General features: G+C 49.4%; 12 protein-coding genes across 12 annotated transcripts; 6 read left to right on the forward strand and 6 right to left on the reverse strand.

Moving 5' to 3' along the window:
- Positions 1-50: 50 nt before the first annotated feature.
- Positions 51-719, reverse strand: F9C07_11066 (uncharacterized protein; the record flags this gene model as incomplete). The annotated part of the gene is made up of 1 exon (XM_041283848.1): positions 51-719. The coding sequence occupies one exon, from the start codon at positions 717-719 to the stop codon at positions 51-53; it is 669 nt and encodes a 222-aa protein (XP_041140108.1).
- A 539-nt stretch (positions 720-1,258) lies between these two features.
- F9C07_11067 (UDP-Glc/Gal endoplasmic reticulum nucleotide sugar transporter) lies at positions 1,259-2,610 on the forward strand (the record flags this gene model as incomplete). Its single annotated transcript, XM_041287864.1, has 2 exons — positions 1,259-1,485; positions 1,545-2,610. 2 exons carry the CDS (start codon positions 1,259-1,261, stop codon positions 2,608-2,610), a joined length of 1,293 nt encoding a protein of 430 aa, XP_041140107.1.
- Positions 2,611-2,699: 89 nt separating this feature from the next.
- ppci1 (ppcil) lies at positions 2,700-3,825 on the reverse strand. The gene is made up of 3 exons (XM_041287854.2): positions 3,293-3,825; positions 3,012-3,114; positions 2,700-2,925 (listed from the first exon to the last, which is right to left on the reverse strand). Exons 1-3 carry the CDS (start codon positions 3,401-3,403, stop codon positions 2,771-2,773), a joined length of 369 nt encoding a protein of 122 aa, XP_041140106.1. The 5' UTR covers positions 3,404-3,825; the 3' UTR covers positions 2,700-2,770.
- A 73-nt stretch (positions 3,826-3,898) lies between these two features.
- F9C07_11069 (uncharacterized protein) lies at positions 3,899-4,745 on the forward strand (the record flags this gene model as incomplete). The annotated part of the gene is made up of 2 exons (XM_041287863.1): positions 3,899-4,003; positions 4,140-4,745. The coding sequence occupies 2 exons, from the start codon at positions 3,899-3,901 to the stop codon at positions 4,743-4,745; spliced, it is 711 nt and encodes a 236-aa protein (XP_041140105.1).
- Positions 4,746-4,807: 62 nt separating this feature from the next.
- Positions 4,808-5,959, reverse strand: F9C07_11070 (uncharacterized protein; the record flags this gene model as incomplete). The annotated part of the gene is made up of 2 exons (XM_041287853.2): positions 4,808-5,743; positions 5,855-5,959. 2 exons carry the CDS (start codon positions 5,957-5,959, stop codon positions 4,808-4,810), a joined length of 1,041 nt encoding a protein of 346 aa, XP_041140104.2.
- A 1,264-nt stretch (positions 5,960-7,223) lies between these two features.
- On the forward strand, positions 7,224-12,247 carry F9C07_2141618 (uncharacterized protein). Its single transcript, XM_041287862.2, has 2 exons — positions 7,224-11,619; positions 11,679-12,247. The coding sequence occupies exons 1-2, from the start codon at positions 8,152-8,154 to the stop codon at positions 11,907-11,909; spliced, it is 3,699 nt and encodes a 1,232-aa protein (XP_041140103.1). The 5' UTR covers positions 7,224-8,151; the 3' UTR covers positions 11,910-12,247.
- On the forward strand, positions 12,248-13,342 carry F9C07_2280103 (40S ribosomal protein eS12). Its single transcript, XM_041287861.2, has 3 exons — positions 12,248-12,351; positions 12,572-12,896; positions 12,986-13,342. The coding sequence occupies exons 1-3, from the start codon at positions 12,349-12,351 to the stop codon at positions 13,108-13,110; spliced, it is 453 nt and encodes a 150-aa protein (XP_041140102.1). The 5' UTR covers positions 12,248-12,348; the 3' UTR covers positions 13,111-13,342.
- Positions 13,343-13,440: 98 nt separating this feature from the next.
- On the reverse strand, positions 13,441-15,791 carry F9C07_1146757 (vacuolar import and degradation protein-domain-containing protein). Its single transcript, XM_071507626.1, has 3 exons — positions 15,595-15,791; positions 13,804-15,376; positions 13,441-13,747 (listed from the first exon to the last, which is right to left on the reverse strand). Exons 1-3 carry the CDS (start codon positions 15,616-15,618, stop codon positions 13,557-13,559), a joined length of 1,788 nt encoding a protein of 595 aa, XP_071366049.1. The 5' UTR covers positions 15,619-15,791; the 3' UTR covers positions 13,441-13,556.
- Positions 15,792-16,697: 906 nt separating this feature from the next.
- Positions 16,698-17,905, forward strand: F9C07_11074 (mandelate racemase/muconate lactonizing enzyme family protein; the record flags this gene model as incomplete). Its single annotated transcript, XM_071507548.1, has 3 exons — positions 16,698-16,873; positions 16,931-17,642; positions 17,675-17,905. 3 exons carry the CDS (start codon positions 16,698-16,700, stop codon positions 17,903-17,905), a joined length of 1,119 nt encoding a protein of 372 aa, XP_071366050.1.
- A 252-nt stretch (positions 17,906-18,157) lies between these two features.
- On the reverse strand, positions 18,158-19,500 carry F9C07_2228703 (Inosine/uridine-preferring nucleoside hydrolase domain-containing protein; the record flags this gene model as incomplete). The annotated part of the gene is made up of 4 exons (XM_041287852.2): positions 18,158-18,703; positions 18,800-19,116; positions 19,196-19,400; positions 19,471-19,500. The coding sequence occupies 4 exons, from the start codon at positions 19,498-19,500 to the stop codon at positions 18,158-18,160; spliced, it is 1,098 nt and encodes a 365-aa protein (XP_041140099.2).
- Positions 19,501-19,980: 480 nt separating this feature from the next.
- F9C07_2228704 (PXA domain-containing protein) lies at positions 19,981-23,731 on the forward strand (the record flags this gene model as incomplete). The annotated part of the gene is made up of 3 exons (XM_041287859.2): positions 19,981-20,491; positions 20,560-21,358; positions 23,035-23,731. The coding sequence occupies 3 exons, from the start codon at positions 19,981-19,983 to the stop codon at positions 23,729-23,731; spliced, it is 2,007 nt and encodes a 668-aa protein (XP_041140098.2).
- Positions 23,732-24,678: 947 nt separating this feature from the next.
- Positions 24,679-27,817, reverse strand: F9C07_2280108 (Tc5 transposase DNA-binding domain-containing protein). The gene is made up of 3 exons (XM_041287851.2): positions 26,507-27,817; positions 26,425-26,446; positions 24,679-26,349 (listed from the first exon to the last, which is right to left on the reverse strand). Exons 1-3 carry the CDS (start codon positions 26,979-26,981, stop codon positions 25,197-25,199), a joined length of 1,650 nt encoding a protein of 549 aa, XP_041140097.2. The 5' UTR covers positions 26,982-27,817; the 3' UTR covers positions 24,679-25,196.
- Positions 27,818-27,843: the final 26 nt, after the last annotated feature.

Here is a 27,843-nt window from a genome sequence, read left to right on the forward strand (position 1 = left end):
GTAGTGAATCGTAAACCGGTGTCATAACTGCAATTTTGGGTGGAGGATTTCTAATTTTGCCGAGGCTTCACAGCACCCTCTTGAACAACATAATAGACCACGGTCCCATCACCGCCCATCCCCCTATCCACCATGGCAAGAAGGAGCCTCTTTCCACCCCATTCCTTCGTGAGACGAGCCTTCTTCCTATACTCGTAGTACTCTACCAGCTTGACCCCTTTTTCACCACCGGCCCCATCATTTGTTTCTTCACTGTCATTCATTGAAGATTCTTCAGCCTGAATGTCCGCCTCGTCAGGAAGCGAATCGAACACTGACGCCATCTTGCGCAAACTCCACGGTTGATTTTTAACAGTTGGTAGAACAAATATGCGCTCCAGTTCGATGTCTTCTTCGCGGAGTCCTCGTTCTAGTAGGTATAGCTGCTCATCCGGATGTGTGTAGACTCGATGTGGAGGTATACCGGAGATTAGGTACCGAGGGACTGTTTGCTCTTCTGAAGGCGTCGTTGCTAGCCCTGCTCCTAGCGGTGAAGCCCTGAGATTTGAGTCCTTGAGATCGTGGACTTGAAGTGATGTCCATAGGTGCTGGTGTTGGAGGTTGTGGAGGATTTGGACTGTGCTTGCGGAGAGGGGATCGGAGGATGCGGAGGTGGAGATGAGGTTGGTGAGAGCTGATAGCTCTGGTGTCGCAATAGGAGTGGATTGTGTTGATGCCATATTGTCCCCCCTTTCGGTTCTTCAGTCGTCGCCTCTCTATCTCTTTGTCTGTTTGTCTGTCTTTCCTTTTCCTTTTCCCCCTCCCTTCGTTCACTTGTTGCGCGTGTGGAATGCGCGGCGCGAAAACGTGAATGCAGATTGCTTCAAGAATCGAGGCTGAATTGCTGGGATGAGCAATTAATTGAGAAGGAAAAGAATCGGAAGGCGAGTTTCAGCTTCTGGTGCTTGTACCGAACTTCTCTAACGGTGGTGGAGAGGAAAAGTTCCCTTGAAGTGGGGAACGAAAATCCGATTTAATTATTCACGAAATTAAGTTAGCGTTCCTCTTCTTTGGGAAAAAGAAGAACACATGGCATCATTGGCCTGGACTTTCTTATATCTGGCCCTGAGACCCCTGCCATTGTTTCTCATTTTCTACCTATGTTTTCACATTTCTCTTCCATTCTCTTGTAGAGACTTTCCCTTCGTTTCTCTTTCTGTTTAATCCTACTTAATTCCCTTCGTCCTTCCTTTGAACTTGTTTTACTATAGCTTGTTCGATGGCGCGCCAGAAGCAAGCAACGCCCTTGCAACGGGCCACTTCTTCTGAATTGATGCACATGGCCCCGGAGGGAACCGATTCACAAGCAAAGCAACAGAATGGCAATGCTAAGAAGCTCGCTGCCAATGGCAGTGCTTCCAAAGGACAAGTCGCGCACGAAGCTGCTCTGGAGACTCCAGGTTTGGCGCAACTTGCGATTTGTGTCCTTGGGATCTATGCATCGTTGTAAGTAGCCTGAATTACCTTTAGCTCTCACTTCGCAGGGTGACTGACAGTTGCGCAAGTCTCTCTTGGGGCGTCCTTCAAGAAGCGATCACTACAGTTTCATACCATGTCCGTCCTCCAACTGCTGCTGAACCAGAACCTCCTACCGAGCGCTTCACGTTCTCGATTGTCTTGAACACAATCCAGTCTACATTTGCCGCTATCACTGGCTTCCTGTACCTTTTTTTCTCGACCCCAGCTGGCCAAAAGATACCATCGATCTTCCCGACCAAGAAAATATTGTTCCCTCTGTTCCTCGTTAGCATTTCCTCGTCACTTGCGTCGCCGTTTGGATACGCCAGTCTTGCGCATATTGACTATTTGACATTTATCCTTGCAAAATCGTGCAAGCTCCTGCCAGTCATGTTCCTGCATTTGACTATCTTCCGGAAAAGGTACCCCTTGTATAAATATGGTGTCGTTCTCCTGGTCACCCTCGGAGTCGCGACTTTCACACTCCACCACCCGGGTACAAGCAAGAAGGTCGCCGCATCAGCTGCAAAGAACCAGTCCGGCTCGTCCATGTGGGGAATTTTCCTCCTTTCCATCAATCTTCTCTTGGACGGCCTCACGAACACTACTCAAGATCATGTCTTCAGTTCCCCACAGATCTACACCCGCTTCACGGGGCCGCAGATGATGGTAGCGCAGAATGTACTCTCGACTCTCCTAACTAGCACGTATCTTCTTGTGATGCCCCACCTGTCGTCCACCGGCATTCTGCACGCCATTCTTCCCATTCCCATTCCGCCGTCTACTGAGACAGAATTAACGTCCGCCATTTCCTTCCTGTCGAGGCATCCGGAAGCTCTGAAGCATGTCTTAGGTTTCGCGGCTTGCGGTGCAGTTGGACAGCTGTTTATCTTCTACACCCTTTCCCGCTTTTCGTCTCTGCTCCTGGTTACTGTCACTGTCACACGTAAAATGCTGACCATGCTCCTGAGTGTCTTCTGGTTCGGCCACTCTCTATCTGCTGGACAGTGGCTGGGTGTGGGTCTTGTTTTCGGTGGCATTGGTGCCGAGGCCGTGGTGCAAAGACAAGAGAAGAAGGCGAAAGAGCGGGCGAAGGCTGCAAAGAGCCAGTAAAGTAATGCTTAGTTCATGTATATATAGACTGTTTTGATAAAATCACAGCGTTTTTGATTAGTTCGTGAGTTCCATTATCTTGGTTCGGTGTTGATATAGCAGTCTCCATTCCCTGGAGATTGAAAGGATTAATATTTGCACAGGAGAAGAAAGTTATCTTTTACTTCCGCCCCTCGACCATGATAATATGGTATCCAAATCCGGTCTTCACCTCCACATACTTCGGATTCGCTGTCGTACTAGGCTCGAGTTCATATGCTGCCTTCTCAAATGTGCCATCGAGACTTCCCCGGACCTTCCAGCCAAGAGAACCACCTATACACAGCCATCAATACACCTCCGCTCATTCACAACAAGCGCAACAGAAAGGAAAGGAGACGAAAGAAAGAAAGAACACATACCCTGTCTCGCTTTATCCTCGGAAAACTCCCTAGCAACATCATCAAACTTAGACCCATTACGGAGCTTCTCCAGAGCCTCCTCCTTCTTCGAATGTTTCTCGCACTAAATTAAACCGAGTATCATTAGAAAATAAATGTTTCATATCCATAACGTTATTAACGCATGGATGGCAGTCAATCTACACGTAACCGACTCAACCCCCTACTCCGGTTTTATATATATTGCCCCGAACTCAAACTAAAAGAAGAGCAAGAAGAAGAAAAGGGGGGGAAATACATACAAGAATATGCCGCACGTTAATCGAAGTAGCTGGTTTCAATCCCTTGCCCCCCTTATCACCTCCATCGTTTCCCTTGCCTTTCTTGTCTCCGCCTTTGTTTTTGGGCGCCATCTTGGTCGTGTTGTTTTGGGTAACGGTAAGTGCTTTTTCTTTTTTCAAACTTTGTTTTTATTCTGTATTTTTGTTTTAAATTAAAATTTTGGGTTTGCTTTTTCGACCCTTCGAGAAGGTGCTTATCTTTTGCCTCTTCCAAATATCTGGGTGAATGCTGGGTCGAGATCTTGTTATGGGCAGTCAAATTGAGATCTGATGTTGAGGTCACTGATGTGGGGCTTGTAGTGGGGGGTTGTCCGGATGCCTGAGGCGATGATTTCCGTCTCTACTTGATGTGTTCCAGGTGACGACATGACTTTACTCGAACGTTTCCCTTCTGTTCCGGCTGGGTTTGATGTGTGGGGTTGATTATTATTTTGTTGGTTTATTAGTCTTGAAGGTTATTGAAAGGTAAGTTCCAATATATCCTGGTTTTGGAAATGTTTATCATTATCTGATGACCGGGTGGGATTGTAGATCTGTACCAAGGACCAGTGCAGTGTACGCTTCCAGATGAATGTAGATCTCGAGACGGTGCGGATCAAGTCGTTGCCGGATGATGCGTTTTACATAGCGGATTTTATCACAGAAGAGGAGGAAGAGGTGCTGTTACAAAAGGTATATGCTGTACATTAGTGTTCCACTGACATGTCCCTGTCTACCGGCTACGCCGATTGGAATGATGGCCCGGGTACGGAGCATAGCCAGTCAACGAGACTTGGATACTGATTGGTGTGATGCTGATGCATAACAGATTGCCACAGCCCCTCTGCCCCGCTGGACTCATCTGTCCCACCGTCGTCTCCAAACATGGCCCTCTGCCCTGACCAAGTCCAACGCCCTCATTTCCTCTCCCCTTCCATCCTGGCTCGTCTCACCCGTCATCCCTCGCTTTGAGTCGCTAGGCATATTTGCTGATGCCCCGCACGGGGCCCCGAACCATGTTCTAGTGAACGAGTACCGCCCCGGACAGGGTATCATGCCGCATGAAGATGGTGCTGCTTATTACCCGCTAGTTGCCACGGTGAGTTTGGGAGCACCGATTGTGTTGGACTTGTACCAAAAAGGTCAGGGCCTGGACGGCGAGGACCGTAGGCCGCAGCAGCGTATCTTGCAGGAGCGCCGAAGTTTGTTGGTTACAACCAAGGAGATCTACACAGACTATCTGCACGGTATCGCGGAGACAACCAGGGATGAAGGGCTAGGCCCTGAATCTATATGTAACTGGGGTTTGTTGCGGGAACAGGTTCGATACCAGTGTGGATGGTTTGAAAGGGAGACTAGGATTAGTCTGACGTATCGCGATGTTCTCAAGGTCGCGAAGGTGGGCAATACGATGAAATTCCTGGGTGGGCGGTGATACTGCCCGCACCTCCAGTCATCAGGGATGAACGACTCCACAAATGTTTCAATACTACAGCATTAGTATACCCAAGGGATCATATTCCACCTCTCCCGCACCGAGCTCTCGCCGAATTTCTGCATGTACCAGCGTTTGGTCTCGGACGCAGTGACGCCTAAATTGACCGTGACAAAGACGGCAGCGGACAAAACTGTCTTATTGATCATCTCTCCCCGGGGAGCGGCAAGCAGGGCCAATGATAGGTAGATCGCACATTCAGCCGTGTAGTGCGGACATACGATGCTGCGGAACAAGGGGTGGGAGGGAAGGGTGTACTTCTTGAGAGAGAAAAGATAGTGGTGGGCGTCATGTTGTAGGCCAGATGCAAACAGAAAGATTGGCAAGCAGAGAAATGTACGAAGGCTTGGGGCGTTGTTCACGGTTACATCGTCGAGGCTCAATTTATGGGACAACAGCGTTTCTGTGAATTTCGAACCGATCGAAATTAGCGGGACAGCAATCGTGCTTGGCCACGGGAACTGCATACCTGTCCCCTCAATCCACAGGGCGATTGAGACTGCTAGATAGAAAGCAATGCCTGCTAGCCAGTGGACAAACCACATCTGGGAAGAAGAAGGCTTGGAAAAGGTGAAGCACTCATGTAACCGTCTTACACCTTGCGCGAGCATCAGTACCCAGCACAACATAATCTGGTTGATCGACATCGTCCTCTGTAGGTGTTCCGAGTGAACCCTCGTCGCGATGGCTTGGAACGCTTGTCCATGGCACATAAGCTGAAGGGCCCAGAAAACCGAGGATAGCAGGGAGACGACGTAGAACTGTGTGAAATAGCTGTGTGGAACTTTCAAAGAGGCAAGATAGTCGAGAATGTGAGTTAAGGGGGAGCTGCTCGAAGGCTCAGACGGGGTAGTATCCGACTCGGCCGTCACGGTTGCACGAGCGCCATAAGGGACGAAGCGCGAACGAAGGGAATCCAACAGGCTGACCGACAGGATCTGGGGAGTTTAGTTTTGAAGCCATTTTAGATAGAAAAAAATATTTGGTAGACTGATGCCGTATGATGCTCGGCGTTCTGCCACTACGTCATTGTCAACATGTTTTCATACCGTACACGATGCAAAGAGAAAGAAAGCTCGAAGGACATCCACCGCGTCCATGTGGGCAGTCGCCAGTGCCCAGTCGACGAGACTGGGAAGAAAGTCCATGGTCATGAAAGTTCTTGTCCCCTACGTGGAGGGAACCCGCAGATGATGGGCGGAGGGAAATTGATTGAAGATCAAAAAAAAACTTGAAAAGACTAGTTCGACAGACAGCACACCACTCTGGGGTTTGTTTTGCTCATGGAATGGTTCCAGGACGCGATCTGGACTTTGCCCGCAGGTGAAACCTCGTATTCGCATTACTTACACTGACGATGGTCCCTGTTCTGTCACAACGATGAGACACGTTCGACTGCTGTTTGTGGAGAACAAAAACCACCGAGACTCCACAGGCCAAGGCAAGATGAGCAGTCATAAAATCATAAACAAACCCCCAAACCGAGTAATAATCGGCATCCTTTGGGTTCCACCGTGGTCTCGTGAGAAGCCAGTAGAAAATAACATGAACTAGCTCTAAATTTCGCCTCTTTGTTTGGTATTCATGGAGTAATATAATTATTAGTCAGTAAAGTTGTAGGTAAACAACACATTTCATTTTGAATAATTTAAACGAATGTTTTCTCATACCAACTGACCTCCTGCATTTGTCATTTCCCCTAACGTCTTCTCGAGACGACAAGAAGAGAGAAAAAAGAAAGCAAAAAAAAAAAAAGAAAAGAAAAACAACGCAAGTATTCATGAGGGGACGGAGGAATGACTCTTCACAGATAAAATACCGCCGCACATTACATTGGTACATTCCTCATTACCACCATTTCCCCCTTCTCCTTTAAGGCCGATCCATCGGCGGGTCCAATAACCCAAGTCGACGCCAACCAGAGAAGGCGGCGAAGTGGGGCGATAACCAGGCAGTTATGCGGCATGATTATTGGACGGAAATCAGCAGATCGCTGCGACTCAACGTGGGTCTGCCAAATTGAGAGAGAAGCCGTCTAGGCCGGAAACGGCAATGAGCGGGCGACGGTGTGCCCGGTCATTGGTTCTCTCTGGGCAAATTGACGCCTAGGTAGTCTGATAGCCTACGCAGCTTCCAGGGATTCCTCTCAAGAGTCCACTGCAAAGAGGGTGACTGGCGCACCACTTCTCGCCCTCCGTTCCAATGTGCAGGTTTCAGAGGCACCACCACCCTAAAAAAAGAGAAAATTAATTCATTCATACGCCACTTTTTGACCGCCCCCGCCCGCTTTTTGGGCCTTCGCACAGGATCTTGAGACTCGGAAGGGCCTTTCATCTTGCCTCCCTGTACCTCCGTTGCGGCTGCATCTGTAAGTATTACGTATTATCGTGGTCGTTATGCATTCAAAGAGGGGGAAGTATGGGACTTATAGGATTGACCCCATTATTATCGGTATCATAGCCACAGATAAGAAAAGTAAGAAAAGAAGAAAAAAAAAAAAAAGAAAAGCCTTGGGTGATGTGATCAAGAAACGTACTTTTCTCGTCCTTAGTGGATAATGAAAGATGGGGTTTTTTGTTTCTCGTACCGTATCATACCATCACCCATGACTACTTGGTGGTAGACAACTACTCCTATAACTAGGTCTTTTCTGAGTTAGCGAAAAAGCATTGGTGCTTCTCTATCTTTGGTGGCCAAAACAAGAGAGGAGCCCCCCGGCTGGTAAGTTTCCTGGGGCAATTATTACCTACCATTACCACCAACCCGCTTATGGACGATAGACCAGTGCTGCGACTACTGCTTCTGCTCTACTACGTACTGCTAAATTACTACCACGAAATTTCCCTAAACCCCAAACGAGTGGTCGGCTGTTTCAACGCAACTCTTCGACTTTACTCTCTTCTCTTCTCTCTTTCTTCCTCTTTTCAATCCCCTCCCCCCAATCTTTTACCCTCCCACCTTGAACCTCAAAAATTATCTTCTTCTCTCTTTGTCGACTGTATTTCTTCCTTCTTTCCTATTTTATTTCTCCTTCCTCTTCAGTCACCTCTTTGTCCGTCACCCGCAACATTAACTCTCTTCCCGAGTAATTCTAAATCTACTCGTCTCTTACCCTCCTGCTGCTCCCCTCCTATTTCGACTCGTTACCTGCGCCTTCTTCACCACTCGCCGAGAATTATCGCTTCCGCTGTACCCAAAGGACTGACCCAAAAAACCATTCATTGCCATCTAGCGTGGTCGAGCACCAGCTTCCGCGCATACTTGCTGGTGTCTGACCACGAGTCTTCCTTTCGCCACGGCCCCCGAAAATGACGAGCGGAACCCCCAGAAATCGAGTGCCACCGCTATGAGTGATGTTGATGCTGTCTCCTCCCTGCCAGCTGCCCTAGATGCCGGACACAGTGCTCTTGCGGTCAAGGTGAACCACCGATCTCCTTCAGGTCCACGGTCCCCTAAGAGGTCTTCTCCATTCCCTGTCTACAGGAGAGAGGACGATCGCGCCAAAGAGGTTAACCCTGTTGCTGGGGCCGGCGAAGGGCCACCCAGCCCCAAGGCTGACTCGGAGGCAGAAACCATAATACAATCGGGCCGCGAGTCCCTGTCGCCGGAAAAGAGACGGAAGTACATACAGCATGAACCGAAACGACGTGATGATGATGACCATGTTGATGCCGTGGAGAGTGATCTTCCTCCTAACGACCTGCAGGTGCGAAAGAGAAAGTTGACGGATAGCGATTCTTCCGATGGACGCGACCGTGTTCCACGTCTCCTGAGTCCGAAGAAAAGAATAGGATCTCCGCCGTCAATTGTGAAAGTAGAGAAGCCTGAGGATGTGCAGTCTCTTTCGAGTAGACCAGAACTTTCGACTACCTCCGTACCCAGAACCTCGAGAAAGCGCAGCTTCAGCGAGACTATCGATGGTGAGGGGGACGCGGGCCGTCCTGCTCGCCTGAGAGATCCCGCAGTATCTCGTGAACGGGAGCGAAAAGATTTAAGCAGTGTAACGTTTCCCCGGCCGGTATCGACTGACCGGTCAGCCTCGCCAGTCCGATCTGTGCACAAGCGAACCGCTTCTGGTCCCCAGCTTGGTGATATGCAACGCAAGAAGAAGGCACCGACGCCACTTGTTACCGGATATGCTCGACAAAGCTCGGAAGACCGACAGTCTGTATCATCATCCACAAGTGGATCTCCGCTACCTAGTGCGCATCTTCGAAAACTTGGATCGGTTGATGGTGCCTCAGCTTCTCCTGCCAGGCCAACGGGTCACAAGAAACAGCGGGATCAGAATGGTCGTACACGCCTTGCACGTGCTTGTGCAGCACAAGAATTGGAGACAGCCATGGCAAGGCACGCGGAACGCCCAGAGGACTTAAATGTTGCCGACAATGCTGGTAATACCCCTCTGCAGATTGCGTCTTTGGAAGGATGTGCACCCATTGTGAAGTTTCTCTTGGATTCTGGTTGTGAGATCGATACCAAGAACATTGACAAGGATACACCGTTGATTGATGCGGTTGAAAATGGGCACTTGGATGTTGTAAAGCTTTTGTTGGCAGCCGGCGCCAATCCCCGTCTTGTTAATGCTGAAGGTGATGAGCCATATGATTTGGTTCCATCTGACAGTGAAGATTACGAGGAAATTCGTCGGGTGCTTGCACAGGCTAAAGCCAACCCAAGACCTAGTCGTCGTTCTGAGGAGAGAGCTGGATCTGAAAACAAAGAGACATCGTCCCGACGAGTTTCTGCTGAAAGTGCACGCGAATCGCCACCTGTTAATAGACAACGTAGCCCGCCATTCGCTACGACGAAACGCAAAACTGTCCGAAGCGAGGCCACACGGAATGACCTCTTGTGGACCACAGCTACTCCAGAGAACTTACAAGCTTTCGCTGCCAAAGGAGATATCGTGGGGGTTGCCAACATCCTCAATGTGGGGCAAAAGGCTGATCCTGAGTCTATGATTGCAGCTGCTAAAGGTGGTCACGACGAGGTGATCTCGCTTCTGCTCGGTATGGGTGACGCGGATCCCGATCCCGATCCGGTGCAGGGCGGCTCCCAAAAGCCTGGTTACAACACTCCTATGCTTGCTGCGATTGGAAGAGGCAACCTTGCTGTTATCAGGATTCTGCTCAACCAGCCGGAGTTTAACCCCACCCGTCGCCTTTATAGGGATCGGACTTACTTCGAGCTTTCTAGGGAACGTCGAGCTGAAAACTGGGAGGACGAGTACGACCTCCTCCGAGATGCATATGACAATCATGTCAGAACCAAAAAGTCACGCAAGCAAGACCTTCACTCGCCACGTAGAGCACGTGATAAAGACAAGGAGAACAAGCGCCCTGGACGCAGAGATTCGCCTTCACCTGGAGGCCGACCCAGAAAAACCAATGGAAGCCCGGGCTATAGGGATCCTGCCTCCAAGGATACAGCCTTGACAAAAGAGAAAAGGCGTGACAACGTAGCTCATTTGAAGGAGAAGTCTAATCCAGCCCGTCCGAAACCGGCTCATCCTACTGGTACCGACCCCGATAGCGCTCGTCCGGATCCCAGACCGAAGCAGCTGCTTCCACCAAGAGAGGGTGAGTCTAGTCGTGGCGAGGAAGCCCCTAAGAGACGACGCTTGATCGCTGGACGACCTCCCCAAGATCGAAGGAGGCCTAGCCTACCCTCGTCCGATCCTTTGTCGAGCCGGGACGAAAGCTCAAAAGCGCGTATTGATCACCTTGAACCCTCAAAGTCCGGACCACCACCCCTTAAACGTGGGCGTAGCAGCGCTAGCCCGGAGCGAGGTCGTGCCTTGGAACCCGAGCGGCATTCTCGTGATACTGTTCAGAAGAAAAGACGTGTCTTGTCCGAAGACGGGACCCCGAACATCACGAATGGAGGCCTCAAAAAGGATCACACAACAGGGGATGCCAAGCCCCGCCGGAAGGATGATGAAGATCACCATGCAGAGTCCAGACCAGATCCATTACGTCAAACGGACAACCCATCCCATAAGGCACCTGAACGGAAGCCGGTTAAGGAGGAACAGGAGAGACATGATATCAACGGCCTCAACGATATTCCTATGGACGACTATACCGAACGAGCTGAGGCAGAGGCAGAGGCTCGTCGACAGAAGGAAGCGCGAAAGGCTAGACAAGAACGCCTGGCAGAGGAAGCTCGTCTCGCTGCCGAAGCCGAAAAAGCTCGGTTGGACAAAGAAGAGGAGGAACGTGCTGCTCATGCGGCTCGCCTTGCTCAGGAAAAGGAAAAGGCTGCGGAGGAAGAGCGCAAACGCAAAGAGGCCGAGCAGCGACGCATCAAACAAGCGGAGGATGAGCGCCAGAAGCGACTAGAGCAAGAAAGGCTACGCCTTGCTAAAGTACGCAGGGAGCAGGAAGAGCTAGAACAGCGACGACGAGATGCTTTGCCAAGTCGACTTCGCATTGCAGCTAACCTGGTGGGGTCCAATGACCCACAGGCGAAAAGTCACCTCTGGTTGAAGAAGTTCATGCCTGTCGTCACCGCAGAGACTCGGCAGCTCGACCCTTCCTGTGCCCCAGACGTTGCCGTAGAGAAATGGGTGCCTAATTACCTAGTTGCCCCGTTACTAGCGACAAATGACCTTCAGCTCGCACAGTATTCCAGCTGGGAAAAGCGTGATGCAACGCCGACCCAGCGGATGAATCTCTGGCGCGTTACACGCCGGATGCTTGTTCAGGCAGATGACGCGGATTTCATGAACTCGTCCTTTGGACAAGTCATGCAGAAGGATAGCGAAGCGCGACCAAAATACTTCGATATGGAACATGTGTTTTGGGTTAAGGTACGTTGATCTCCGTTGCTTGGTTGCAACGCCAGGTGTGGTTGCTGACTTGCATACAGCTTTCCGACTTTATGGACCTTGTCCCCCACATCCCTCATCTCCATGGACTCGACCTCCAGTTTCTGAAGATGCATATAGACCAGGAACCTACGGCGCCGCTAGCGTTCAGCTTTCCACAAGCCAATGGGCATATTTCTGGGCCTTCCCATGTTGAGGATACAGCTGGGCTTCCCAATGGAGTGCAAGGCCTAACCAATGGCTATGGTCACCGACCAAGTACATACGTCTAATGTCTTTTTCTTTTCTTTCAGTGTTCTAAGAGTATTTGTCCGGCGATTTATGAGGACAGCCTGTACAGGTGGAAGGTTTCCTTGATGTATGACTATGATACCTAGTTGATGTGTGATGTCTGTCGATAGGACTTTGGATAGACAATGGAATGACCAGCGGTCATCAATTCTCACGCTGTAACAAATAATATGGAGTGCAGATGCAAATACCCCTCATTGTAGCGCCGAACCTAACACGTCACGTGGATGGGCGGGTAGCTCTCATGTGACTTCTTATCGATAAACACAAGATTACATAATACGACGGTAGGGCACACGGTCCCAATTTAGGCGAGAAACCTCATCGCCGTTTCCACACTCCCTCTAGTATACTCCATCACCACACCTATCTATCTCACTCTTTGAGGATAATCCGACAAGGAGAACACCATCAGACAAAATGGTATGTGATCCCCTTCCACTCGATCATCACCCTACACCACACACCCGCAATACAATGCATCGCTACGTTAAAGAAAACGAATAAGAAAAAAAAAGATGGAGAACGAGGGAGCGAGCTACGACAGACGGCGACCTAGCAACCCACCACTACCACGCATTTCATATACAAAATTACCTTGAAAAAGGCACTTCCAAAACTAACATATCTTTCAATGAATTAGTCGGACGGAGAAGAGACTGTTTCCAACCCCGTTGTTGCCGCCGATGAGGTCGAGGTCAGCGCCGACGCCGGCGCCGGTGGCCAGATGTCGGTCCTCGACGCCCTCAAGGGTGTCCTCCGCATCTCCCTGATCCACGACGGTCTTGCCCGTGGTCTCCGTGAGGCCGCCAAGGCTCTTGACCGCCGCCAGGCTCACATGTGTGTCCTCAACGAGGGCTGTGAGGAGGAAGCCTACAAGAAGCTTGTCATTGCCCTGTGCTCCGAGCACAAGATCCCTCTCATCAAGGTTCCCGATGGAAAGATGCTTGGTGAATGGGTCGGTCTTTGTATGTTTTCTCCCCCAGAGCGAACCACGCTTGGTCGAAAATATGTGAGAGTTGGGGATTGTGTGGCTAACAATGATTGTGATCTTTAGGCCAGCTTGACCGTGAGGGTAACGCTCGCAAGGTTGTCAACTGCTCTTGCGTCGTTGTCAAGGACTGGGGTGAGGAGTCCCAGGAGCGCTCTGTCCTCCTCAACTACTTCCAGACTGAGCAGTAAATTCGCTCTTTGGAGGTAGGGTAGGGATTGTGGGGTCATGATAGGCTAATTCGGGTTCGATTGATGGAATGGTTGTGTTTGTGGGTTTCTTTTTTCTGTTTTCGGGAGAGGTCTTCCCTATGTCTCATCACTGTTCTGTTGATTGGGGTTGAGTTGCCTGTCTTTGGACCATGATCTCTATTTTTTTTTTTTATCCTAGTATAGGCCAATGGCATGTACGATTGAAGGAATATCTTTCCCGTGGTATGTACATTGTAGATTGGTATGTAGGATTGTCTGTTCTATAAGGTACAGATGAGTATTTGTGGAGCTGTGCAAAGTGATGTACGAGTGTGTAAGTGACACGAAATAATTACTGAAACTGCCACGCGGAAAGAGACGACACGCTATGCGAATTGCTGGAAGAGGCCGACCTTACGCCAAATCGGTAGGAAGTAATGTAAATGTTAGCGGAAACTATAGGATGGCCGGACCATCCTTTTACTCTCCGGTTTTAGTGATAGTTGTTGGTAGGGTGAACTTCCCGGATCATAGTATAGTCCCTCAATATGGCCGCTTTCGCGATGCAGGGAGATGTAATAAAACCCAGAGATCGTGAGTCCCTGTCGTGAGTCGGTGGGTGTAATGAAACAACGTTCTGTGTTTGGGTTAGCAATGCTGGGGGCCCAGACGGAAGCTAGAGTAGAAGCTTGCCTTTCCATCTCATCAAAATCCAACCCTTGGACAGTTCCTCTGTTATCCATTTCCGACTTACAAGGCTCCGCGTCATCGCATCATCCGACAAGTTTTTGAACGGTTGTAGTTCACGCCAGTATGTACAGTCGATCTCGGCATCGGCTTTGAAATTCTTGGTTTCGAGTGTATGGGTGTTAAAGTCGATGATCTCTCCTTCTAGAAATGTAACTATATGAGCATCGTGGGATGGTGATGTTTTGTCGGGAATGTTGTATGCCTCCATGGTCCCTGAGAGGGTCATCTCCTCCGGATTGATGTTATGAATGGTGACTTTGACGGGCCAGTTCTCGTCTCTACCAGTACCGAGGTTATAAATATTGTTGGCCATGTACCGTCGACCGCTGGTTGTTTGTACGGGGATCCGACTGCCGCTCTGTTCACTTCCGTTGACAATCAGGGGGTCGTGTGATGATGGTGGACTCGATACTCGCGGGGCAGAGAAAGAATTGGCACTGCTGGCAGCCCTTTGAGAACCCGAGAAAACCATCCCAGGCTGGAGCCAGGAACATGTTGGCGGTGGCGCAATGGAAGCTGTATCTAGAATAAAATCATCCTCATCCCAAGGCAAGAAATCCAACCGAACGAACCCCCCAGCGGCCGCCGAAGTCAGACTTTCTTCGAAGGAACTTGAATATCGTAGACGGTCGAGGTATTTGATGGTCTCCTTTAACCGTGGACTAGGAGGGTTATCCAGATGCAGTTGTCGATGGGCATTTATCCGGGCGCGGAGCTCATTGTGTGTAAGGAGTCGGTGCGGTTCACCACGGTTACTAGGAAGGAATCTGTATGCCCGCGACGTAGCGGCAGTGCCCGATCGTTCTCTGCTCTCTTCCAAGTCCTGACTTGCTCTTTCACGATCCAATAGATAGTTATGCAATGTCCGTGTCCGGGAAAACCGCGGTTGGCGTCGCACAGATTGTAACAGTGCCTCTGTTGTCGACAACGGAGAATGATCGCTCAAACGTTGGGTGTTGCTTTCCGGAGGTGCTTCTAAGAAGGTGTGTGGATCTTGAGCGACGGGGTCGCGGCGCATAGGACGTCTAGGCGCGTTGCGATCAGACAACCGTCCAAACCAGGAGGAAATAGTGTTGCCATCCTGAAGTGGTCCATAGGTCATATCGTGATCCTCCTCAACGTCGTCATCGGAGGCAGGCGCCCATCCATAAAGTGAACGAGGGTTGGAGATGCGACCTTCATAATTAGGCATACTGTTGCTATTGTTATTGCTGTTGGAGGAATCGTGTTCACGGCGCACGATGGGGATGCGACGGTTGATTTCGACTGACATGCGCAAAGCCGCAGGATCATCCACATCCATGGGATCGAGCTCTGGCAAGGTCTGTTGTCGACGACGGCGTTGACGACTCAGGGAAGAGGAGGAATCGGGTGGAGAGCGCACTCGAGATCGCAGAAAGCTCACGTTATCGTCATGAGCATCGTCGGATACGGAAGCTGGAAGAGATGGAAGGGGAGTGGAGATGACGCTGAGTTGTTGAAGCGAGGAAGCGGAAGGAGAGTGAGGGGTATTCTGCTGCGAAGATATGAGATATTGGACGGAGAGATGATATGGTAGTATCGGTTTCAAATGGAGCACATGTAATCACGTTATCGGGAACCAGATATCCATCATTCCATCTCCGGCGTTATCTCTCGGTGTCCTCCCACGGTTGGAAAGGGGATAGATGTATGTATAGTTCCCGACCCCGTCGCAGCACAGAACCGAAAGTAAGAAAACAAAGAGAGACCTACCGAAGGCGAGTTGGCCGGCGGCATGTCTGTCCAAAGGCGAAGGCGGTTGAGTGGCGGGCGCAGTCCGCCGACGGATCAACCACGATAGTGTCGAAGATCTGCAGATGGAGGGAAAGGGGCAAACATGCGATCAAAGATTGCAGTGAGTGGCAGATACTACTACCTCTCCTCAGGGTGACTGGGATAGTAGGAAACCATTTAGGTTGGGGGTGAAGAAAAGATGAAGAATGTAACAAGAGTGAAGAAGATTGAATGATTCGAGTTAAGTTGGGAGTTTTCGAAAATCACCCGAAAAACCGGAGAAGTCCATTGGATTGCCTAATTGGGGGAGTATCAGGGAACGTGATTCAATCCTAGCCCTATTCATTCCATGTCAAATCGTATGCTAGAAGAGGCATCACATTCCCTTTCCCCATCTCACTACTGGGTACTATTTGCCTTTTATTCTGTTCCCCGACAATTATTTATTGCTCGCTTGGACATGCAGCGGGAAACTTCTCGAATTCTAGAATCCTTCTTCAGAAGTGTATGTACAACCAGGTCCTATGTCGACTCGTCGATTCTACTGGAGAAATTCCCCACTACGCCTTCTCCAGGTATAAAGGCTACGCATCGCACACATTCTATGATCTCTTACAAGTTGAACTTGTCGGTCTTTTCGAGAATGTTGACAGAAGGAGTTTTGGGACTTTACCCCTTGCATACCATGCTCAACTACACTTTCATATCCTGAGTTAGAATTAGAACCTCTTGAGCTCCTAGCTTTTTGAGTCACCCTACGAAGTGTTGAACGTCATCTCCCTGACACCTTCATAGTCCACCTATGTTCCATCATTCGGTAAGTCGGGTTAGACGATGCGGAGAATCTCCGAGACGTTATTATAGTCGCCCTCGCGTGGCATAGCTTCGAATGAGCCCATGAATAATGTCATTTGTTATACCCTTCCTCCCCTTTTCTGTTCAGATTTTCTTTCTTTTTTCTTCTCTTTCTCTTCCTCAAAGTAAAATACAAAATCCGAAGTTTGAGCCTTTCGTTCAGTCCTGTAGTGCTGTTCAACGATTAATTTCCCCACGTTATCTTCTCCAACTTCCCCGCAATCACCATGGCCAAGATCAAGACCATCGAGTATTTCCGAGTCCTTCCCAGATGGCTTTTCGTCAAAGTAGTAGATGAAGATGGAAACCACGGCTGGGGTGAAAGCACCCTCGAAGGGCACACAGAAGCCGTCGAAGGAACGCTCAATGCGCTGTGCAAGCGTTTCCAGGGATACGAGGCCGAGTATATTCCCCCCCTCAATCCCCTCAGCACTACGACGCAGAAGGGCTAACAGATCAGTGATATCGAACACATCTGGCAAATGACCTGGCGTCTCGGCTTCTACCGCGGTGGCCCCGTCTTCATGTCCGCCATCTCCGGTATCGACATCGCCTTGTGGGATCTCAAGGGCCGCAAACTCGGCGTCCCAATTCACCAGCTCATCGGGGGAAAGGTCCGCAATAAGCTCTCCGTCTACGCATGGATCGGCGGTGACCGACCCGACGACGTCGAAGCAGCCGGCAAAGCACGCCTGGCACAGGGATTCAAAGCGATCAAGATGAACGCCACGGAGGACGTGAATTGGCTGGATTCCCCACGAGCGTTGGATTCTAGCGTCGAGCGTCTGAAGGCTGTCAAGGCGTTGGGTCTGGATGCTGCGCTGGACTTCCATGGCCGTTTGCACAAGCCCATGGCGAAGCAATTGGCCAAGGCGCTTGAACCGCACAAGCCACTTTTCCTTGAAGAACCTCTGCTCTCTGAACACCCGGAGGGCATCAAGCAGTTGTCGGACCAGGTGTCGTGTCCAATTGCACTGGGTGAGCGTCTTTACAGTCGCTGGGATGTGAAGCGCTTTTTGGAGGATGCTAGCGTTGATGTCCTCCAGCCCGACATCAGCCATTGCGGAGGTATCTCTGAGCTACGACGGATTGCCTCCATGGCTGAAACTTATGATGTTGCTATTGCACCACATTGTCCTCTCGGTCCTATTGCCTTGGCTGCCTGTATGCAGGTTGATCTTGCCACTCCTAATTCGTTATCCAGGAGATGAGCCTCGGAATCCATTACAACACCGAAGCTGGTGATTATGATATCACTAGTTATGTCAAGGATGCTAGTGTCTTCGATGTCAAGGATGGTTATGTTGATGCTTTGACGGCCCCGGGACTGGGTATCGAGGTTGATGAGGAAACTGTCCGGCGCGTGGCGCAGAGCACTGAGCCCTGGCAGCCCAAGGAGTTCTTTGGCCCCGATGGTGGTATACGGGAGTGGTAATATGCTCTGTGACTTTTCGCAGTCAATGTTCTGGGCTTGTTATATAGTACTACTTGTTGCATAGCGGTATGGTTTACGTCCGGTATATGACAAAGTTATAATACGATAAACATCTTATTGAGCTCTTGAGTGCGCAAATGATCTGCAAAAGTCTTGAAATCTCTAGGGGAGGCAAATAAGCTTACATAGCTTGTCTAATCGTCGGATAACCCGTCTAAGGGTTAAACAGATGATCTCTATCATATATATATATCACGCCAGCTTCCGCGCAGCATTGCATTCATCTGCACGTCTAAGGCAGTCAAGTATCATATTCCAGAACGCATCCAGATCTACCCCCCGGGGAATCGCAACTCCGGTAGTACCAGATATAACCTTTGACCGACCGAGCTCGCCGACTAGCTCGACATCGGTCCCGTGGAGACCATCAGTGACGACGTCGACATCAAATCGCTCTCCGTTCCGATCGTCAAACTTCAAGACCTGATCGGGATGCCGCTTCGCATACTCTGGGTTGAGGGTCGACAGGATAACCGCGACCGCAAGAGGGTCGTGCAAGGGAGGCCCGCTAGTCAGTCCAAAAACATTTTCATAAGTTGACGCAAAGAAAACAAGGAGGTCGAAGAGCATCTGCCGGAGGACTGTTGGAGGCACCGAAAGGTCATCACCACCATGCAAGACGCGGGATTGCACAGAGTGCGAGGCGAGGACTTGGTGTGTTAAGTCAAGAGTGATCAAAGTTGTCTTGGAAGCGAGGACAGGATTGCTGAAGATTGACTGTGATGCTTCTGGATCGCACTATAGCAAAATCAACGTGACGTTAGACATAAATCTTAATCGCCGGTATGGAAAAGAAAAAGAGAGGCAAAAAATAGGACTGGAGGGTGTGCGTACGTAGATGTTAAATTCTGCCAGAGGGGTGATATTCCCAATCCTTGACTCTTCACCAACAAGTCGACTCATAGGCGCATCTGTGAAGCCTCCACCAACTCCGCCACCCATAATACTTAGACCTTGAATGTGCTCTGCTACTTCAGGGAACGTCGCAAAGAGCAAAGCTACGTTGGTTAAGGTCCCGGTTGCTATAACCCAAGGTGTCCCTTTTGGCTGTGCTAGGAGGGCATCTCGCATTGCCAGAATTGGGTTCTTGTCTGTAATTGGGGACTTTGTAGCCTTCGGTAGAAGTTCGGTTCCATCAATACCAGAATCACCTGGAAGAGAGGTGTGAGGGATCATTGTCTAGCTTGGGACCTGGCTAAGGCAGCTTAGTGGCTAAGAGCGAATACTTACCGTGAATATTCGGCGCATGAATTGCAGGCCTACAGAAAGGCTTTTTATGACCTGGATATACAGGAATTTCTGGTCGCCCTATGGCCTCCAATATCCTTGTAGCATTGTTGGTTGTGTTCTCCAGAGAGGCATTGCCGTGGACTGTGGTGATGCCCAATAAATTCAGAGAGGGATGGTGGGCAGCGAGAAGAATGGCAAATGCATCCTGTATACCCCAGAGATATCTGTTAATCTATGGTCATGGAAATACACTTGTGGTAACATTTTATACTCACATCGTGGCCTGAGAACAGCTGTGTTAGCATACTGACTAGGTTGTATATCTATATCTCACATGCTCAGAATCTACCTACCCGGATCGCAGTCTAGCCATAGAGGAATAGGGATATCAGATGACGAGTGCATCGCGGCGTTCTATGGCGCATATAGATAACTTAATGAGTATTCAGGGGATAGATATTATTATGGAATTGTTAGGTTAGCTGATCCATGGATGACAATGGCGGGGGGAGATCACTGATAAGGACTCCTTATCAACATGAGGAAGCCCTAAGCCCTGAGCGCATCCCAAAGAGGAATCTCCGCGTGGAGCAACAGCGTCATCGCAGTCGCAGCTTCCCCGGAAAAGAAACTCCCCGAGAACTTATTGTCCTTGTACTATTGGAGTTGTTGACATTTGCCCCCTTGCCTTATCGACGACGGCTTCGATGTGACATCCGACATTTGCTATATTCTTACAGTTTCAATTTTGGAAAAGTATTATTAGATACCGTCACTGGAATGAAATGAGCGGCGAGCCTTCTCGTCCGGGGCTCCATCCGCTTTCACATCTCAAAGCTGGGCCGACAACGTCCCGCTCCAAGTCAACAGCTTCAGCAAATGTGCGGCCATCGTCTCGGGCTTCACATCGACCCCGGCTACATAAGGCCTCTAGCCGAGATACTCAAACTGACGCGACAGGCGACAAAGCAACTACCGCTTTAATCCGTCGCGTCCTATGTTCCCAGGCAGGTAACTTTGGAGGCGCATCAACATCACAGTCCCCAGAAGAACTGTTACCTCCACTTACAAGCTCAAATGAAGTGGATCGTCAGCTGTATGCCTTGATCGCGATTATCATTAAAGAATTCGTCTTCTCCTGGTACTCAAAAATTACATCGGATCAGATTCTTGTCCACGAAGTCATCCAGGTGATTGCGCATTGTACGCGAGCAGTGGAACAGAGACTGCGCGACACTGATGTTTCACAGCTACTTCTGGACGAGATACCGACTTTAATTGAAGCGCATATTATTTGTAAGGGTGGAGCTAAAATCGTCTTCGGACTGTTGAGCCATATCTTTACTAACTAGTCTTGGAATCAGCGTACAGACTAGCCAGAGAACAGTCTCGGCTATCTGGTCTTACCCCCTCAACTCGCGAGATTTATCATAGTCTTAACCCTCATCCGAGCCTTTCTCCAATCCCAGACCCGACGGATACCCACACCGTCACCCAGCAAGCCGATAATGAAGCCAGATATAGACAACTATTGGTGAGCGGGGTGTTGGCTGTGCTCCTGCCAACAGAGGATTTAAAGAATGCCTGCTTGCGGACGCTAGTTTGTGATATCTTGGCAGATCTAATCATTGGAAATCAAGTTAGTGGGAAGATGTGCGAGGGGTGGTTCTTGTGGGAGAGTGCCACAAAACTGATTGACGTGGTGGGAAGTCGCCAGAGTCATGAGATTGATGCAAAAACTGCAGTACCACATAGACAGAATCAGTTACAAAAGTTCGACCTGCTTTCTCCCCAGGAAGACTCTCAGAAACATCATTCGTCGTCAAGTGTCCAATTACGGATCCCAGATTGGGTGTGGAAAATCCTTCAATTTGTCTTCCTAGCCTACGTGACCTTACGTTTCATTGTGACGGGCATTTTAAGCGTTGCATCCACTCCAGTGGCCTCGTCCTCGTCCTTTACCGGGCACGTAAACGAGGCGTCCGCTCCATGCAACCCTCCTCGGAAGCGTCCCGTTCTCAATTATGGACTATACGGCATGCTTTCGCAACTATTAGATATTCCCCGGCGGATGCCATGGTTGGGAGGGCTGGTGGCACTCTTTCAACACTTGATCTTGGCAGGTCCAGGTCGACTAGGTGACACGGATAGTGTTCTTGACAGGTAAGTTGTACATTTACTTTTGAGTGTCTTTTTGTCTATTTTTGTTTATCCTTCTCGTTTCTCTCATTCCCGCGAAGTTACTCGTGCTTCTTATCACTGGTTTATCAGATGAGACGGAGTAACTTTAGGAGGGTGGGAACTTTAGCTGTGGAGAAGCGGTACGGTTCGATATCCGAACCATGATCGACGCTGGTGCTGGAAAGTACCCTTTCCTGTCAGGGCATCGAAGACGAGTCATTGGAAGATGGTCGAGAAGCCCAGCGGGACGACGATGCAACTGATGCGCATTGCTCGCATGCTGCAACGATCACTTGATCTTGGTGTGGATGCACAGGCCATCCTTCGTTTTCCCAGTTTCTGACCCTGATTCGCCTGTTGGGCCCCTGCACGGTCGTACTGTCATTACGAGGTGTGACCGGCGCATACTGGTAACTTACCGTGTTCGTATTTGAGTTACCGCCGAATTACTCCATGACGATGAGCCTATGAACAGTTCTCATCATCATAGCGTGATGCTACTATTATTATGATGATATGACGATAGTCGTCATACTCTTCGCCCCCTTTCTCGTCTGTCCTCTCAACTACAACCGGAAGGTTTGAAGTTGACTGGTCATTCCCTGCCCGAAATTGACTGGGGCTTCGGCCATTCCGAAGGGGGAGAACGTGTCCGCTCCCCTGTCAATCAACTCTGAATGGGCTGGCCCGTCCCTTTCCGTCCCGCTCGACTCCATTATCCGTGCAACTCCGGCATTCTGGAAACATTATCCACCAGACAATGGCACCAAAGAAAGGAAGAGCCCGAAAATAAGTATGAGGAAAGAAAGGAACGATGGGGAGACAATCCCATAGCCTTCAATGGACTTGACAATGCTATTGGTGCTGTGCCTCCCTGCCGACGACAAGGGAAGGTCATCCGTTTATCCTTATGCCGGAAAGTGGGCGCCTTTCAGTTCGCCGTTCATAAACCAACGCTAAGGAACGATACATGAAATTAATCATGGCGATCATCCTAGGATTGGTTGAGGGAATAGCCATGCGACTTCTAGGGATTGGCATGGATAGGGCGAAGTTCGCTTCCCTCCCTAATTTTCGAGCCAATCAGCGAAATCCCTCGCGGGGACGCTCTGAATTCGAATCCCGGCTGCGGTCACCGGTGTTTAGACGGCCTTATGAAGCCTATGGTACGGCTCGGAAAGAATGCCTTCTCTTGGGGATGCGTGCGAGATGACGACTGGGAGTCTCGCCGCCATTTCCACTTGTCGTCATCTTCAGCATTGGGCCCTTGTTAATCGCACCAATCGATGGCCCAAGCTCCTCACATTGGCCAAGCCGATCGCATCAGGTCTCCACCCAGCCATTCATCCTCTCTTTGTTTGACTTTTTTTTTTATTTTTATTTTATTTTATTTTATTTTATTTTATTTTATTTTTTTTTTTTTCTTTTTTTTCAATGAGTGACCCTCCCTTCAATCGGCGTCACACAACTTCCTTTCTAGGCAAAGGACCTTGATACTCTGGACCGCTTCTCCACAGTCTGGGGTTCGACCGCCTACCATGTCCGACCTTCCTCCATCCGTCTGTGTTGCGCTATCTGACTGTTGCTGATTTCATGTCTCTCGTTTGGAGCGTCTGGCTAACCCTGGTCCGAAAAATTTTTATGGTTGACTCCACTAGGTTCCTCCACGAGACCATTCAGAATCATGTCTTGACCCCCACCTTATTGCCCAATCTCCTCCGCGCGTCCAGGGCGGCACTTTTCCCTTCGAATGCTCGCTCGACTCAGGCGGCCAGCGCGAATCAAGACGGCGCTCCGGCTCCGTATTTGCCCGCACAACCGCCAGCGTCCCCTACGGTGACGAGCCCGCCTAGTGAAGCCGCTGGCGCAAGTAACGCCAGCAGTAGCGTCTTAACGACTAGTATTTCCGCGACTGCGCCTTCCTTATCGCCGGAACAGCGTCCCACCGCGGCCGAAATCGCTTCCATCAAGCGAAGGTGCGCGGTAAGCATCCTGTCATTGGTCCCTCGTCCCATCGCGCGGCGCTTCTTGGGCGTTCCAGCGAAAATTGTCATTGGACAAACGCCCCCTGAACGCCAAGAGCATTTTAAGGCTCCCAATGAACAGAACCACCAACATTCGGAACCAGTTTGTGCCTTATCACCTGACCCATTATCGGACGATGATCTGAAAGAGTCGCTCCTTCTCGCGGCAATTGAGAACGACATTCTGGATCTATTCGCCGATGAGTATTGCAATAAGCATCTAATCTACTCGATCATTGAAACCGTTCTAGCAAGGCTTCTCCCCGAGCTATCAGAACGCAGCCTAACGGAGTTGATGGAAGACCGGGGCGTGTCTTTAGACAGCGACTGAAACCCACGTATACCGATAGATATAATAACAACAGAGAGCTATAATATAGGACCATCTCACCGAGAGTGAACAATAGCTTAGTGATACCCTGCCCCGTTGGGCAGAAGTTTTAGAGCAATAGATCAATGGCATTAGAGACAGGCACTGCCTCGGCTAAATTGAGAGTCGTGTTGCGCAACAGAGTATTGGTAGGCCGATAACCTTATCAAACCTGGTTAGGGTCTCAGGCCTTCAGGCCTCCAGTCGGTATTCATGGATCTCGTTCGGTTCATGCATTTCTGCTCCCTCCCTCGGGACCACAAAATGTGACCTGCAACGAAAGCCCTGTCCCTGTCCAGTTGCATTGAGGGCTCAGGGGTTAACGGACGAAATTAACACAACATAATACGTTAGAAATTATTACAATGTAATCAATCGTATGCAGTAAGAATTGAGAAGGTGGGAAAGAAAAAAAATTCATAAGGTCTGCAGAACAATTAACAGGTGGCGTTGGCTCACGGCGGGGTTCGAGATGCAGGCAGTGTATGTAAGTGAGGCACCTAAGGCACGAAGAGCCCAATGAAATGCACTTAATCGGCCAAACCATGCAAGCCCCATTTTTTTGTCGTCAGGGACAAGGCACAATGCGTCAATTGGAAGAAATATACAAGGAATTAGATCAAGGAAAAATGACGCAGAAATTGCGGTGAGAAATTAACAGTGATGGAACCTTGGAAGATAGACATAAAAAAAGGGAGAAAAAAAACCAGAAGATAAATAATAAAAAACACACCAGGAAAATGATAGCCCAAAGTTTTGCATGTACTCGTTCCGTTCCGTCCGAAAACCCTAAATGCTGATGAATGTAGTGATAGTAATGGTCCCATGCAGTTTCGCGTGAGCGATCTCAGTGTAGATGATGTTTGTCCCGTCTGAACAGTCTCGAATACAGAAAAACAGAAAAAAGCAAAAAAAAAAAAAAAAAAAAGGAAAAAGAAAAGAAAAGAAAAGAGGGGAATGAGGGAAATAGAAAGAAATGAAAAAGAGCAATAATAACGAAATATACCCATTAAGCCCATGCATCACAAAAACCATACTCCACCCATGGACTGTGAGCCATGCCATACCATCTGCTAGGATCAATATCAGTGATTAAATACAATCGAGGTCGCCCTCTTCACATGTGTATCTTCTGATTTTGTTTTTCAAATGAACCTCAGAAACTGTTGTGTTGGCTTAATGAAACACGGAATCATCGAGCATGGCGTATAAATGCAGTAAGTCAAATTCAAACGGCCACCCATAAAGCAGGGAATAAGGGAGGCATGCTGCATCGAGATATGGGTAATGTTAAAAAGTATAACAGAGTCAATAAAAATAAAAATCATCTGCAGTTACCCAACTGCTTGGAAATAAGTCGTACACCCGATCGCAAATCGTATGTTATGATTGATCGATCTTGTGGAATACGGCCAAACGGATGATATTAGCCAAGGCTGCGAATGCTTCGCTTTTTATGTAAATGCGGGCCGTCATCATGCTCGTCAATGCGAGTAAGGCCGCCAGGGAGCGTAGTCTGTTGGGACTTGGCGAGTTCCAACCTTTCCATTAGCCCTCCAATGGTTAGATAGTCTTGGGCTCCCAGGCCGGTGGGTTGGTGCTCAAAATAGTTCATCACCAACTCCAATGCCCTCCTAGCTTCATCCTGGGTCGGCGAGCCAGGTGAACTTATAGGCGAAACCGTGGTTGACTTCGGAAATAATGGTGGATAAATGGATTTTGCCTTGATTTCTGGGTTGCTGCGGTTACGCTTGATTGTGCTGGATGAGGTATCGAGACTAGGAATAGCCTTTGGGTTGTACTCATCCATAAATGGTGATTCTTGTAAAGTGGCTTGCTGCAGTCCAGTCTTCGGTGAAAGCTGATCAGGCTGTTCATCAGGCGACAGCACACTTGGGTCGACACCAATGAAAGGGAACGTTTGGCTCCGTGGTCTATTTTGATTGCTATCCGTAGATGGGTTGTGTGATTGACTAGCGGGAGTGAAAGGACTGTCTGTCACCAGTGTTGATGTTGGACTGGTCACGCCGGCAGAGACAGAAGATGTGGTATCAATAGAGATGGTACTTGTAGTGCGCGCGTTTTGATAGTCTCCCAGAAGGTCACGCAGGTTATCTGGCCTGAAGTTCTCCTGGCTCTGGGTGGGTGACAATGGCGAAGGGGTCGCAAACCCTGTGGGAGAGATAGGCGAAAGGACGCTGGGTGACTGTATGGCAGATGCTATCGCCGAGTTTATACTCAGACGCCTGGGGCTTTCCGAATCACTCTTGGCGCTGAAAGAGCTCTTTCGGGACTTCAAGCCCATCAAGTTATTCTTGTGTTTGAATTTTTCCATCCAGCTTGTGCTCAGCACTTTCTCTTTGCCATCGGGGCTACCACATGTGTTGGCGAAGAAGATAGCCTTTTCCCTGATCATCTCATCGCTAAGGGGATAGCCGTGACGCTGGTAGTTTCTCACCCAGTTAGAAAGAGCCTTTTCTATATCGGGAACTCTTCCCTTGGCTCGTTTGATGGGGGAACGTGTTCCATCATCCGGATTAAGATACTTCTCTTTCTGACGTAGCACTTTCGACACCGTACTTCAACAGATGAAAAACGTGTCAGAGCGGGAATCACTCGAATCAGAATCAGAGGGTAATGCATGGGTTTATTACCTTCGTTCCACTCCAAATATCGCTGTTCATGTTTTGTCAGTTGATGTCTACCTGAATAGAAAAAGTGAATGTAAAGACTGACCTCCAATGTCTGTTTGTTTGGCGGTTTTGTTCTCTTCATGATACAGGCACATTCGCCGACGATCATCATCCGTAAGCGTCCTTCTCGGTGTCGAGTTACTCGTTGATGACTTGCGTGGCGGCGGCGGTGGAGGTGGCGGCGGTGGTGGGTTATGTGTCACTGGCGATACCGCTGGTGGTATGGGCACCGCCGGCACGCTTCCCTCTGGAAATGGGTGCTGAGGGTGAGTCGACATCATACTGGGCCACGTATTCGAGGGCATAGTTAATGGGAGTGATGCATACGGGGGTGGTACAGACACTCCGTACGCCGACTCCAAAGGCAGCATGCCGTACCCAAACCCATGGTAATCAAGCGGTGGTGACTGCTGGGAAGGGCTGAAACCTCCCAAATCCAGCCAAGGCGACTGGGTATAGTCATTATCTTGGGCGTGTGTGCTCTCTGTGTCCATGGCGGCAGAAGCGAGGAATATCATGAAAGCACGATGCAGAAGGGAGAAACAAAAGGGGTAGGTTACTATGGGTTCTGGCAGCACTGGGACAGGTTTCAACCAGGCCGTCAACAAATATGTAGAAAGCGATGGAAACAATGGCTCAATGGGCAGGTAAAAAGTAAGGCGAGGTATCTGAGAAAGTTGGACCTTCTCTACACCCAAGAATAGTATAAACGAGGATGCATGTTCAGCATAAGGAATTTGCGATTACACAAGCTGCCGTGCAAGTAGTAGTAGTGGTGGTAGGAGTAGTAGATATGTGCCGAATTGAAGCAAGCAACAATGCGGTTCCCACGAGGGATGAGTTCTTGCAGCGCCTGGATGCCTGATATCTAACCCGAGTCGCCCACAACCGAGTGTATGCGCACAACAAGAAGCAGAAGAAGCATGCAGACTATATTATTCTCTTGTGTACAGGGGAAAAACGAAATGAACGGAGGGGCAATGGTGGGTGCGGGTAAGGCAAAAAAGACATAAAACGGAGTTAAAAGGGTCAGACCGGGACACAGGCCCAGGGACGATCAGGGAAGAAGTAGCGAGTAGTAAATAGGGATCATGGAGGAGCAGGAGAAAGCGTAGGGAAGAAGATAGATGTATACTCCGTACTGACGATGTAAGTATGGATAGGATGGAGTCAAAGGATGTACCTCTTCATCTGTGCTCTGTGGTTGGTTGCGACTGCCTTTCTAGTCCAAGCAAGTCGTACCTGATTCGATGTTCGACCAGGACCAGGTCTTGCATCTTGACAGGACCATCTTCAGCACTGCCTATTTTGTGCTTGCCAAAATTCTTTAGAAAAGAAAAAAAGTAAAAAGAAAAAAAGAAAAATAATATTAGTATTATA

Source organism: Aspergillus flavus, chromosome 1 (assembly GCF_009017415.1).
Source record: "Aspergillus flavus chromosome 1, complete sequence".
Classification (NCBI taxonomy): domain Eukaryota; kingdom Fungi; phylum Ascomycota; class Eurotiomycetes; order Eurotiales; family Aspergillaceae; genus Aspergillus; species Aspergillus flavus.